Genomic DNA, 12,207 nt, shown 5'->3' with positions numbered 1-12,207 from the left:
ACAGCTTTTTTAAAAAAATTGAAATTTTTTAAGTACATGAGTTTTTGTAGGAGTTATATAAATTTTGTGAAAACCAAAAGAGTATTTTTTTAATTTTGAAAAAATTAAAATTTTTTTTTAAAAAAATTTAATTAAAATTTTTTTTTAAAAAAATTTGTGAAAATTTTTTTTAGTTTTTTTGGAATTTTTATTTTTTACTTATTGGCGTTTGATCGTCTTTAATCGTCTTTAATATATAAAACACTGATATTTTGATAAAAAATAGTAAAAAAACTCAAAATTTAAATTTGACCTAGAGTTTCTCTGCAACTACCAGACCGACTTTGATCGCTTATAATTTATCTGAAAGCTGATTGTGTTATATATTTAACAAAAAAGAATTATTGTAAGTATATGGGTATTTGTACGAGTTATATAAGTTTTGTGAAAACCCAAGGAGTATATTTTTTTTAATTTTTGAAAAAAATTTAATTTTTTTTAATAAATTTGTGAAAAAAAATTTCGAATTTTTTTTGTTTTTTTGTTATTTTTATATTTTATTTATTGGCGTTTGACCATCTTTAATATATAGGAAGATATAAAAAATCACAAAAACACTGATATTTTGATGAAAAATAGTAAAAAAAACTCAAAATTTTAACTTTAACCTTGAGTTTCTCTGCAACTACCAGACCGGGTTTAACCGCTTATAATTTATCTTAAAACTGATTGTGTTATCTGTTTAACAAAAAGAATTTTGACCAGGAAAAGCGATACTGAACCACTGTGCGACTGTACAATTGTTTTGAGGGTCAAAGTCCACTTCTTTTGGGAAATTGGCCCAAAATAAAAAAAAAATACAGAGACGTTATAAGTATTGAGTTTACTTATTTTCTTTGTGTCCGAGGCTGAGTGTATATCTCCGTTGGCACATCTGATACTTTCTAACTTGTTTTAATAATATGTAGCGAAAAAGCCCCGATTGGTCATTATAAAATATGGAAAATAATACATTACGTTTCCAGTTATGACGGCGTATATATGTATGTATGTTCTATATCTCTGGTATGTTACCATGTACATATATCAATTTAGGTATGTATGACCGGACTGCTAAAATATGTCGCAATCATATAAAAGAAATTTCTTGGAAAATAGTGTCCAGGTGTAGTGGAGTAGTGTATCACATGGTCGGACCTGTCAGACTATAACCCTGTCTTACTTGTTTTAAGTACTACTTTTGGTTTAACCAACATTTATTACCTAAATCAAATAGGTATTTTGAAAATTTGTGTCATATCTTTTACTGATTTGCTAATGTTTTACGCCTACAGATCATCAGAAGATCTTAGGTTCTGAAGGGATTGACCATTATGCAACTTCATTAATTGATTCAATATATATTTTCAAAGTGTTGTGCCGGACTTTACCACAGTTTGATTTTTTGTTGCTTTATATTCTTTTATTAATAATTAATAAATTATTTATCTGATATAGGAAATTCCTAAACACGTTACAACCCTACATACATTTCAAAGTTGATGGACTTGTGTTGCTATAGCTTCTTAAAACGATTATATGTATTATAATTTGTTAGCATATTTTTCATTTGTCACCATGTGCCCTTCATCGCTACGAAGAGTTTTTTCTTTCATTCTTAACTACCGATATCACATGTTAAATTCTCACAATAGTACTATTATTGCCTCTATCCATACATAGTCTATATTTAATGATGATTCACACAATTGGAAAAAACAAAATTATACTTATTACTAAATATTGAAATATTGTACCATGGTGAGTATATACTATTTTAGTTTTTCTTCCAACATTTTACGTTATATATTCAGAACTATCATCTTACCTCATCAATAAATTCAAAATCGCCACCATTTTCGCCAATATACTTTTTAGGTTTCTTCGCCTCTGCCCCCGGAGCCATGGATGATGACATCAATAACACCAGACCAATAATGGTCATTAACGACACTAAACACTTCATAATGATTGTAAATATTCCGTTTACTGCACTTCACACAAAATAGCAAACAGCTAACAATGAATTTGTATTATCCGGATTTTTGCCGGAATTAAGTTAAACGATTTTCAGAGCCAAAACACCTTTAAAAATTTGCTAGACAACAAATGTGATGGGGATAAGTAAAAGGAAATAAATATGGAAAACAAAAAAGCATGTTAAAATAATTCTTTTGTGTGTTAATCTTCTTCGTCGTTGTCTTCTTCTTCTTTACTACCAGTCAGCTTTAGCAAAAACAATACAAACAAATACAATTAACCGGCAAATAAGAGAAAGAGGATGAAAGAGAGAAAAGCAAATGTGAGTGTGTCCGTGTGTGTGTTTGACTAAAGAACGAAAATGTTCACAAAAAAACGAGAATACAACTTTCGTAATTTTCCCAAATGGAATTTAATTGCTATTGTCTACATGCAACGACACTGACACTCGTACAGAATTTGTTTTATTTTATTTCCCTTTGGCTTGGTGCAAACACATTTACACAACAGTTGCACACACGCACAAACACAATTATGCCGAAAGCCCAAGCCACCCAGTTTAATGCAGTCTGATTCAGAGGAGACATTCTTCACTCATCATCTCTCACAGCACTTTTTTGCACACTTTATTTCCCTTCCTCCCCCATCATCCGTTTGTTCTCTTATTGCGCATGTACAAATAGTGTGAATTGCCTATGCTGGTGGTAGTGTGCTTGTCGGTGTGTGGATTTGATTCTTTTATATTTTCATTGTTTCCTTATATTTTTTGCATTTATTTTTGTATTAAAAAAATATTTGTCATTCGCCTTATTATTTAATTATTTTCACGTTTCCTTTATTTATTTGTTAGCGCACTTTATGAGTTCATTTGTTTATTGCTGGTCCTCTATTCACTTGAATTGATTCATCTTTTAATTTTATACTTTGTTTTTGGTAATCCTTTTTTGTATTGAATTCCTTTTTACTTTTTTCAATCATCCACTAAGGAGAGATGGGTGTGTGTGTGATAGATAAAGCGAACCGTTTTCCTTGTTGTCCGTTCCGCCAGCTTTACCTTTGAACACGACCACGTCTAAACGTCTACTGATTTGTATTTCTATGGGAATTTTCACTTTTAGCCATGGCATTTCTTCGTTGGCTCCAATAAAGAAAATCGGTCAAACACTCTTTGTGGTTTGACATTTGTCTGTTGGTTTTCGCTCTCACTCTCAAGCCTGTGCTGTTTTTCTTCCGCATTCACTCTCTCTATAGTGTGGTGAAATTTTTCCATCTAACGGTTTTCTTCAGAGTTGGGAACTTACGAATAAAGGACATTCCGAAAAATTTAACAATGGACTTTGAAAAAAGTCCGCTATAAGAACAATTAGGGTGACGTAGGGGATGGAAGATACCAAGGAACGGTCCTGACCGGTTTTAACATGGCAAAGCCCAGGATTAATCTTGGTCCCTCTTTCATCTCAAGTGGACACTGACCTCCCCGTGGTGTCACCTGGGGAACTGCCTTTAGCACCCGTTAAAGGTAGTGAGCTAACATGTGCCGCGCGTTCACCCATAAGAACATTAAAAACTTGGGATGGGCGTCGGGTTAGTAACCCTTCCCTAGAAAAAACAGCCTACTATGTGAAAACGAAAGAAAAGAAAAACGAACCCGTCTAAAGTTGGCGAACCCCGCAAACGTTTTAAGGACCATGATCTGCGAATCTGCACCTGGAATGTTCGCACTCTTTATAGAGAAGGTGCAGTCTTCGCACTGGCAGACGTACTTGAAAAGTACAAGGCTGATATTACTGCCATACAGGAAATACGATGGATTGTGAAAGGCGTCACAACAAAGGTGACGCACTGTATTGTAGCTGCCATGACGTAAAGCATGAGTTTGGTTGCGGATTTGTAGTTAGTCGGAGACTAAAACATCTGGTATCCAGCTTCACCCCAGTGAATGAAAGACTTGCTGCAATCCGAATAAAAGCTAAATTATTCAACGTCAGCTTTATTTGCGCTCATGCTCTCACTGAATAAAAGGACGAACAGACCAAAGATATATTTTACGAGCGCTTAGAAGAAACATATGACCGTTGCCCTGCCCATGACATTAAAATTATTCTTGGCGATTTTAATGACAAAATTGGAAAGGAAAATATCTTTGGCCCAACAGTCGGGAAATTCAGTCTCCACAAAGAAACATCTGACAATGGCATGAGGCTGATAGACTTCGCAGCGGCAAAAAACATGGTAGTTAGCAGCACCAGATTTAAACATCTCGACATCCATAAGGGCACCTGACTGTCTCCAGATCAGTAAACAAAAAATCAAATTGAACACGTTGTGATGGATGGAAGACACTCAACGAGTGTGTTGGATGTGCGCTCGTTCCGAGGAGCAAACATAGACTTTTACCACTACCTAGTTGCAGCAAAGGTACGCACCCGGTTAAACGTAGCAAACAAAGTACGAACAGACACGACGCGGAAGTTGGACATCGATAGGCTGAAAACACAAAAGATAGCCACAGCATATTCCACTCAACTAGCCCAATTGCTTAATGAGAGCACTCCTTGTCCCGATAACATAACAACACAATGGCAAAATATTGTCCACTCCATGCAAACAGCCAGAGACCTCCACAAAGGAATTCATGGTATGACCAGGAGTGTCGTGCTGTTACCGAGGAGAAAAATGCGGCATATAGGGCTACTTTACAATCAGTAGCAACGCGTAGCGCACGAGAGAGATATCGGGAGAAAAGGAGAGAAGAGAAACGTCTTTTCCGCAAGAAAAAGAGAGAAATGGAAAAGCGGGAGTGTGAAAAAATCGAGATGAATGAAGTCCGAAAATTCTACCAAAGAGTGAAACATCAAACAGATGGCTTTGGTACAGGCACATCCTCCTGTAGAGACCAACAAGGTAATCTGGTAACAGATACAGATAGGAACATTTCTCCAATCTGCTGGTATCCAATAGTAGCGAAGACGATGATACCACAGATGGTATAGAATGTATACCGCCCGGCCAAGATGAGGTAAAAACAGCAATCAACCGGCTGAAGAATAATAAAGCAGAAGGAGCCGATGGCTTACCAGCCGAGCTGTGTAAACCCGGTGGCGACGCGCTGATAAGGTGTGTGCCTCAGCTATCTGGCAGGAAGAACGTATACCCGACGATGAACCTGAGCATCGTGTGTCCCGTGTAAGTCTTCTCCCTATTGCCTATAAGATAGTGTCAGGGATATTGTGCGAACGGCTAAAGCCAATGGTCAACGAAATAATTGGACCATACCAATGTGGCTTTAGACGTGGCAAGTCCACAATTGACCAGATATTTACCCTGCGGCAAATCCTGGAGAAGACCCAAGAGATGCAGATCGACACCTATCACATTTTTGTCGAGTATAAAGCAGGATTCGACAGTCCCTTCCGATCAAAGGTATTCCATGCAATGTCTGAATTTGGTATCCCCGCAAAGCTCATCCGGCTTTGTAAGATGACTATTACTGATACTAGGTCCTCAGTTAAAATTGGAAAGAACCTCTCCGAACAGTTTAGTACCAAAAGAGGTTTCAGACAATGAGACAGCCTTTCGTGTGACCCATTCAACATTTTGCTGGAAAAGGTAATACGAGATGCAAATGTCAAAAGAAATGGCACAATTTACACCAATAGCCACATGTTACTTGCTTATGCTGATGACATAGACATCATGGGACGATCAGTAAAGGAAGTAACTGATACCTTTAGGAAGGTCGAAGCAGAATCTGCGTAAGTGGGCCTGGCGGTAAACGGCGATAAGACCACATTGATGGTGTCGACGCGCAAAGCGTCCATAGAGCTCGGACCAACTTTGGAAGTTGGTAACTATAATTTTGAGGTAGTTAAAGACTTCGTCTACCTCGGCACTGCCATAAACACAACAAACAACATCAGTTCTGAAATAAGAAGAAGAATTGTATTGGCTAACAGATGCTAATATGGTTTAAGTAAGCAATTTAAAAACAAAGCCACATCTCGTCAAACAAAAATAACGCTTTACAAAACACTGATACTACCCGTGCTAATGTATGGCTCCGACGCATGGGTACTTGCTCAAGCAGATAAGGCAGTGCTTGGTGTGTTTGAGAGGAAAATTTTTCAAAAGATCTACGGGCCGATTTGCGTTGACCGTGAATATCGACGTCGTATGAACCACGAGCTATATCAGCTATACAAAGACATGAATATAGTTAAGCGTATCGAGATGCATAAGAATGAGCGATGATGAACCCGCGTAAAAGGCGTATGAATACATGCCACATGGCGGTGCACGCAGAATTGACAGGCCAATGAATAGGTGGCGCAAAGAAGTTGATGAAGAGATGACAAGACGCGGTATTCCAGAAAGCGAAGCGAAAAACAGAGAGAATTGGAGATCTTCTCTTAGTTCGGTCTATGGAACAAATGTTCTGTAATGGGCCAGCTAAGTAAGTAAGTAATAAGAACAATTAAAAAAGTATCAGTCGGGTTTGCCGACAGAGATATACATACCCTCAGCCTAAATGAATTGAAACTTTCTTCAACGAACAGATCGAATGTATGTATTAAGGGTCTTTTCTGAATTTTGTGCCTCTTTTTGGACATTTGAATTTGCCGACAATGTGGATTAGGAGGTACTTGAAAGAATGAACCTACATAGTCCATTATGAAAGTGATCCACTTATTTTGGGAGTCATATCTTTTCGATAGATATCGCGCCCACTAGTGGGTCATCGTATAAATAAATCGTATAAATTTGGACCACCGAAAACATAATATATCTCTAAACAGGACCACAACGAACAGCATCTGTATACACTTCGAACAGACACAGACACAAATGTTGAATTTTGTGGGTTCCATTTTAGAAGTTAAACTAAATTTGGACAAAATATTAGGAGACCCAAAGTTTAGAACAAATTGTTGCCCCTTTCAAGAGATATCGTACATACCATTTCAGTGACATTTTAAAATATTGGGGGAAGTATCGGTATTGCCCATCTTCGAAATGAAACTATGTTTGGACAAAATATGTCGAAGGCCAAATTTTGGACCAAATCGGTTGATCAGTTCGAGAGTTATCGTGCTCGCCAGCCCCTACATATGGTGACATAGGGGTTTTCTACACTGTTTTCTCAAGAAGTATGGACTTGTCCCTGAAAAAAACTTTACCGTCGTATAAAGTAATCCTTTAGTTTTTATCATACCGTTGTATTATTTATAACAAGAATTGATAAGTCGAACATCACTGTCACCAATCTGTTCCAACAAAGTATGTAATAGTGTGGTTGCTTTTGTTAGCTTTGTCTACAACAAAAAGCAGTAACATACTGTAGTCGATGCGTCAAAACGATCCAAAAATATCAGTTTACAAAAACGCATCTTATGTTTATGAGGAAGTTCGAACATCCTGTTTTAGTGGCAGGGAGGTTTCAAGAGCTATGGCACTATAGCATTCAGGGTAGCTTGAGGAGTTGTCAAAGCCGTAGGCTACCCTTTCAAGCTCAAATGGGAATCTGAATGTCACGACAAAGTCATAACCTTGGAAGGCTGATAAGTTGTTGAGACCATCAGATTCCTCTTTCAATGCGTACCAGGTTGATGATGTGCGACAGCTTCAACAATAATGGGTAAGTGACAGTGAGGACCAACTCGAAACCAGGACCAGTGGTAGGAAGAGAATGAGGTCGTTCGTGGAACAGAAGCCCGCTTAGAAGAAGTCGAAACTTTCACAACGCGTCCATCAGTTTTCTTCGTATGGAGGTGGAAGAATTGTGAGAAAGCACCACTGCACCACACAGACCAAGATCCTTACAATCATTGCCATTTTTGCAGCAACATTGAACGTTTTCGAAGACGAGCAAAGATAGGGGGAACCCCAGTTCTTAGAATAAACCTTCCCCGTCTAACCCGAAGTATGATGACAAGTTTGTGCGACGGTTGGTCCCGAATGATCACAGAGTTCCAATCACAGGCTAATCCCGAAAGAGTATATCTGTAAAAGTCATTAGTTGCTGATCAGGGGTCATCTCAGGGACATACTTATCTCAGAAGATGTGGATCGGAGTAACTTACAACTCAGCCAGTCAGACTTGTACAAACTAGCCAAAGTCATAAACTGAGAGAATAACGAATTGGTTGATTTTCCTTCTGCGTAGCGACGGTACCTGTTCCTGTGATATCATTCTGGCGTATACTTAATTTCACACGTTGGTTTTTATGATGTTACTCATTCGTCTTTGAACGGGTACAGTGATCCGGATCGTTCAATTGAACTCTAGTTGGGACCTAAAGCCATGAGTGTACAATCGTTCGCGTGCGTAATTACCTCAATGCAGTCGAAGGGGCGTGGAATTGCAGAAAGGTAGAGGTTAAACAGTTCCGAAAATATCACCCTTCCTTGGGAGACTCCCTGCTTCACTTCGGGGTTTAGACTTCCTGTCTCTGAATTCCACGTATGACTGGCGACCACACAAATAGTTGGTGACCCAGCGTTTCAGACAAAGCCGCAAACGACGTAGAACACTTTTCTTCGTCCGGCGTTAAACATGACAGATGTCCGATCGTCCCTCCTACCAGGGTTCGACAGAACCTTAACCGTTATCCACAATTGATTACAACCTGTTTCAACGTTGCACCATTTCACCGGCTAATCTATTGACTTCCACTGTCAGTTCTCTAACTCTGGGATCATTAGGGTTCGTGCGGCGAAACTCATCACGCTGATTAGCTAATCCCGTCGCCTCTGCTGGGAAATTAGGTCTTATTTCACGTATTCGACCAGCAGGTTATAGGGACCCGCTGCAGCATTCATGGTGTCTAGGAATTTTCTCTGCTAACCGAACATCAGAGGGATTGGGAAGTTCTCTGAAGCATTGGTTAGTGAACTCTCTGAAACCTTGCCAATCAGCTCTCCCAGATTCCAAGATTTGGTCCATACTTTGCACATCGTAACATTTCTACGAAACATAGATCAGGTTCGAAACCTTGCCAATCGGTTGACTATATCGGTTCACGCCTAAGAGTACCTCCCAGACAAAACTTCAAACAAATTTTGGAAAATCGTTTTGATTTTTTTCGGAACAACTTGTCCTTGACCCCCTATTACGACGGTACATGTTTTTCCAGGGACAGTCCATACTTCCTCATAAAATGGCCTGAAATTTAAAATAAGCGCACCGCAACTTGTGAACCGATTACTGCTTTGGTCCAAAGGACCATCGGTCCCCTCCTTTATGTACTGCTCCCTCTAAAGTTCAAACAATTTCGCCGCAACGCATCCTCAGCCATTACGATAGGGAGAGAACACGAGAATACACTTTGACACTACAAATGAAGATTTAACGCTGTCCGTTTGACTGCCTCTCTGTCTGTCTGGCTAGCGTGCGCGATAACTGTCGAACGGAAAAAAAATTTTCGATGTACAAAGTTTCAGCAGTCATTTTAGTTGGTACCGGCATGTTTTTTAGACCTTTGGGGCATTATCTCAGGAGGTATGGACTTGCCCCTGAAAAAAGTTGTTCCGTCGTAAAAGGATCCGCGGGGACAAGATACTGTGAAATAATTCAATATGATCCCAGACATGTCTTTAAATTGCGCTATTGTAACTAATTGGACAATTGGATCAATTACTCCTTTCGAGAGTTACATCTCGTTCCACCCGAGGGAGACGAGGCACACGGACATGGTTATATCCACTCATAATTGTCTGAAAAGGATTTCGTCCAAACATACTTGGGGTTTAAAAACATTTATTAATAGAGATTCATCTCTAATAAGTTCGGATAATCCAAATCAAATCCATATTTTATTTTTATACCCTCCGCCAAAGAATGGAGGGTATATTTGGTTTGTTTTTCTGTATGTAACACATCGAACTAATCATTTGCGACCCTATAAAGTATATATATTCTTGATTAGGATAGAATTCTATGACGATCTTGCCATGTCCGTCTGTTGTAATCACTCTAGCGTCCGCAATAATTGAGCTAGAGCGTTATTTTTTTGCACCAGAGCATCTTTTTTCCATAGGCAGGTCAAGTTCGAAAATGTCAGTGGTCACAAAGCATCTCCACCAAAAACCGTCAGTATAGGTCCATGTTTTAGTATTGCCCCCATATAACGGTACCTCCAGATTTTTCGGTATTTTTTGGGATTTTAGCTACATTTTTTGACCGAACTACCTGCAATTTTATATTTGAGGTTCCCAAAATATCTCCAACAAAAACCATCAACATAAGTCCATGTTTTAGTATAACCCCCGTATAACGGGTCCTCTCGATTTTCGCTATTTCGAGGATGTTATGACCGAACTACCTGTAATTTGACAGTTGAGTTTCCTAGTGAACACAAACTATATCCACCAAATAACTGTCAACATAGGTCGATGTTTTGGTATAACCCCCATATAACGGTACCTCCCGATTTTCGGTATTTTGAGGATTTTAGCTACATTTGTTGACCGAATTACATGTAATTTAACATTTGATATTCCCAATAACTACAAAACATCTCCACCAAAAATTGTCCACATAGTTCCAAGTTCACGTTTAACCCCGGTATAACGGTACCTCCCTATTTTCGGTATTTTCAATATTTAACCTAAATTTTCTTAAACGAATTTCCTGAAATTTAACATTTGATATTCACAGTGGTCAAAAAACATATCCACCAAAATTGTCAACATAAGTTCCAATTTTGGTATAGCCCTCATATAATGGTACCTCCCGATTTTCGGTATTTTGAGAACTTTAGCTACACTTTTTGACCGAATTACCTGTAATTTAACATTTGATGTTCTCAACAAAACATCTCCACCAAAAAAGGTCACGATAAGCGCTTGTTTTAGGGATTTTAGTTTCAATTTTTAAATGAACTAGCGATAATTTGCCGTTTGGGGTTCCTAGCGGTCATAACACCTCTCCACTGAAAATTGTCAATACAGGTCTATGTTTTTAGTATAAGCCCCCATATGAAAGTACCTTCCTATATTAGGTATTTTGGGGATTCTATCCATATTTTTGACCGAACTACCTGTTGGTTAACGTGGTGGCTATAACCTTCATAGCCTCAATTAGTATGTTCAAATATACCATTTTGAAAATCACACTATCTTTAGTTTGATATTTGACCAAAAATTGTCAACATAGATCCATGCTCTACATAACGGCATTTTTGGCATTTTTACAATTTCCACTATATTTTTACACCGAACTATCTGCAATTTGACGTTTCAGTTTCCCAATGGTCACAGAACTTCTCCACCAAAAATTTTCAACATAGGTCCACACTTAGGTATTCCACATAAGGTAATTCCACATACAATTGTAGACAGGAAAGAAAATAATATTCCGTATTTAGTATCAAAATATTTTACGGTGGAGGGTATAAAAAGTTCGGCCGGCCGATCTAAACTTTTTTTACATGCTTTAACATAGTTGTTTCACGAGTTAACCACATATAAAAACTGACGATATTTCCAGTCCTCTAGACTTGAATACAAATAAATTCAAGTTGTTTTCCCAATAAGTCCATATTATTTATTAGATTTACGCCAAATCGTGGGCGCATAGTGCCAATACAAAATTATTCCAATCGTTTCTATTTGAACTTAAAGTTTTAATAGTATTCCATGATAGATTTCCTGGATGTAAGCTACACAACGTGGGAAGTCAACGGTGCAGTACGTAACATTGATATAATACAGCTACGGCGGATGAACAAACCACATTATTGCAAACCAGCGTCTGTCTCGTAGCGAGCGACTTTTAGAAGAAATGCTGTGTCTTTTAGGCTAGATTAAAGATAGCAGCCCCATCAGAAAGCATAAGAGCCTTGGGTTAACAACATACTGCTCCTAAGCAAATTGTCACTGAAACCAATGGAAAATTAAAAATGAATCGAAATTTGGCAAAGACCTTTAGCATCAAAAAAACGGACACGAACTGCAACCTGGAATAAGTCCATAAATCAGCTTAATTACTGTTCTGGGTCAAAAGGCTGAGATTTGCATATAATTTTGATACATTTCTTTAAAACGAATTTCAATAATAAATAACCAAATAGTCATCGTTATATCGTAGGAAAATTTTAATTTTTTTCGGTGTACAGTGTTGAGCATGCTTTTAAATGCTTACCGTTTTTCTAAAAACTCACCACTATTGAGAGAACACTTGCTTTACATCTCATCTCATCTACAGCAATT

At 38.1% G+C, this 12,207-nt stretch overlaps 1 protein-coding gene across 16 annotated transcripts in view; it reads right to left on the bottom strand.

Moving 5' to 3' along the window:
- Cow (Proteoglycan Cow) overlaps nucleotides 1-3,186 on the bottom strand; it is a 530,300-nt gene extending 527,114 nt beyond the window's left edge. For 3 of the 16 annotated variants that reach the window (XM_073959344.1, XM_073959348.1, XM_073959352.1), the window contains exons 1-2: nucleotides 3,053-3,161; nucleotides 1,847-2,116 (exon numbers count right to left, since the gene is read on the bottom strand). In XM_073959344.1, coding sequence (XP_073815445.1) covers nucleotides 1,847-1,984 — 138 coding nt within the window. In that variant the 5' untranslated portion in view covers nucleotides 1,985-2,116; nucleotides 3,053-3,161. Of the gene's footprint in view, nucleotides 1-1,846; nucleotides 2,117-2,853 lie in introns of all 16 variants that reach the window. The other 13 variants (XM_073959341.1, XM_073959346.1, XM_073959350.1 and 10 more) reach the window with 8 other exon arrangements.
- Nucleotides 3,187-12,207: the final 9,021 nt, after the last annotated feature.

Source organism: Musca autumnalis, unplaced genomic scaffold, assembly GCF_047663935.1.
Source record: "Musca autumnalis isolate F117 unplaced genomic scaffold, ASM4766393v1 scaffold_1, whole genome shotgun sequence".
In the NCBI taxonomy this organism is placed as follows: Eukaryota; Metazoa; Arthropoda; class Insecta; order Diptera; family Muscidae; genus Musca; species Musca autumnalis.
The sequence above is the reverse complement of the archived record's forward strand: the minus strand, read 5'-3'. Positions and strand labels throughout refer to the sequence as shown.